This window comes from Macaca mulatta, chromosome 1 (genome assembly GCF_049350105.2).
Source record: "Macaca mulatta isolate MMU2019108-1 chromosome 1, T2T-MMU8v2.0, whole genome shotgun sequence".
NCBI lineage: Eukaryota > Metazoa > Chordata > Mammalia > Primates > Cercopithecidae > Macaca > Macaca mulatta.
This window is the reverse complement of record NC_133406.1, coordinates 114418392-114420629: the sequence shown is the minus strand read 5'-3', so window position 1 is coordinate 114420629 and position 2238 is coordinate 114418392. Positions and strand designations below refer to the sequence as shown.

The 2238-nt window shown below is 43.1% G+C and overlaps 1 protein-coding gene across 1 annotated transcript; it reads left to right on the top strand.

The window, feature by feature from the left end:
* The first annotated feature begins 253 nt into the window (after positions 1–253).
* LOC100423647 (late cornified envelope protein 3B) lies at positions 254–541 on the top strand. Its single transcript, XM_002801784.3, has one exon. It carries the CDS (start codon positions 254–256, stop codon positions 539–541), a length of 288 nt encoding a protein of 95 aa, XP_002801830.3.
* The last annotated feature ends 1697 nt before the right edge of the window (positions 542–2238 follow it).

Here is a 2238-nt window from a genome sequence, read left to right as displayed (position 1 = left end):
TATGAAGACAGAAGGACTTGGGGCCCAGTTAGAAGACACCAGTATTCTTTTCTGGAAGGGGGAAAAGTAGAAGGAAACGTCTTACCAGGCCAGTTTTACTTGAGACGAGTTTCTGTTTTTATTCATGAAGTGTATATCTCAGGAAGCAACTGGTCTTAGGACTTCATAAAACCATTCGTAGAGGAGACACTAGCCTGGAGCTTTTGCATTGAGCTTTTCCTTTTATCTATCCAGGCTCTCACCTCCTGCCAAGATGTCCTGCCAGCAGAACCAGCAGCAGTGCCAGCCTCCGCCCAAGTGCCCCTCACCCAAATGCCCCCCAAAGAGCTCAGCACAGTGTCTGCCTCCAGCCTCCTCCTGCTGTGCTCCAAGCCCTGGGGTCTGCGGTGGCCCCAGCTCTGAGGGCGGCTGCTGCCTGAGCCACCACAGGCATGGCAGGTCCCACCGATGCCGGCGCCAGAGCTCCAACTCCTGTGACAGGGGCTGTGGTCGGCAAGATGGTGCCTCCAGCTGTGGCTATGGCTCTGGAGGCTGCTGCTGACCTAATTCCCGATGTGGAGACAAGTGACTTTAGAGGACAGAAGTATCTCAAGGACCAAGGAAAAGTCCTAACTTGACAGATCCTTTCTTAGACATCCTTATTAATCATTCATTCATGGGGAAGGATTATGCTTTTTCCAAAAGGCTCCACCCATGTGTTTTCCTAGATTGTGGAAGCCTCCTTTTCTCCTGACAATGTTATCACTTGTGTCTGATTATACAGAGAAATAAAGCTTCTGAACAGCACCTGCATCTCACTTGTCTTTCACTCTGCTACACAGAAGGCTGCTCAGTGGGTCTCCCCTCCCTCAGCTCCTTAAGGTCTAGCACACCCTGCATCCAGAATAATACCGGCTTGTGGCTGGAAAATCAATGGGTCAGATTTTTCTTCATGCAGGGGGTCCCTGTGGGAGATTTGAGGATAGAAGTATAGGAGAAAGGGGAGGTGTTGAGAGAGGTTGATGAAAATCTCTTAGAAAAGGCCTGACTTTTCTTGTGTGATACCGTGGGAGGAGTAATTTGATCTTGGAGCCCACAGTTTCTCTTGAGGGTGGCATAGGGAATCAGAAAATCGACAAGAATGAGACCAAAGAGGATGGAAGGTGTGGAGGCAGAAAGGTCTGAAGGATGAAGATCAAATCAAGCTGCACATAATGGACTTTAGGGAGGGAGGTGAGTTGAAGTTAGTAAATTCTGAAGCAATTGGAATTGAAGTTTTCTCTGATGGGAATGCCAATGAGAGGCTCTGTGCTCTGAGAAAACAGAAAAAAGAGACAGGATTAATGTTTCTGGGGGTACAGATTACATATCTGTAAATTTCTTTTAAGAGATTTGAGATAGAATTGAACTCATTATTATTATTATTTTCTGTCATGTGTTACTTTGTGAACTCAACAATAATGAGACACAGCCATATTATAGTTGGACTCTAATTGAGGAGCTCCTTTCCCAACATTGGAATATGGCAGTGTTTTATCTCTACTCCAAACCAAAGTGATTGATGTGAATCACCAGTGCTGTTTCATTTTGATAGCTGGATTTTGGAAATAATATTGCAAAAAAGGGGGTTGTTTAACCCAAGCCATAATGGCTCTCAAGATAACTTCAGAAAGATGAAAATAAATCATATAGCTGTGGCTAAGTCAAAGTAGAAAGTTTTGAGGGAAATCAGAGGTTGAGCGTGGACATTTTAGACAGAGAATAAGACCTATATGATACTTTGGAAATACTGATTATAATACTTTCTTTAAATTTTCATTTTTAAAAAGTGGCAAACTAGGAATCAGTTTTGCTCCAATATACTTGGACACATTATTTCTTAAGAAACTGGAATGAAAAGTGTCAAAAGGAACCATGACTGAAAGTTGAAGTCAAATCTGCTCTGCTAGTCAAATCACTTAACTGGCTAAGAAGGGTTCTCTGAGAAAGTGAACAGAGATATGAAACTTACAATTGGGTAGACTTGAATCAATGTAATAGGCTTCTTGCCCTGGTACACTTAAGACATGCTTGGGAAGTACTCTTTAAAAGTCAGAATTAAAACACATAATGGATAAAAAAGAAAAAGGATGGGCAAGCTCCTTATGGGAATACCTGAGTCCCACACTAAGCTATGTTGTACATGCAAAGCCTCAAGCATTGATGAAGCTAGTTGGCCTAAAATTCATTGTGTGCATTTCAGGGTTCATAGAGACTGAG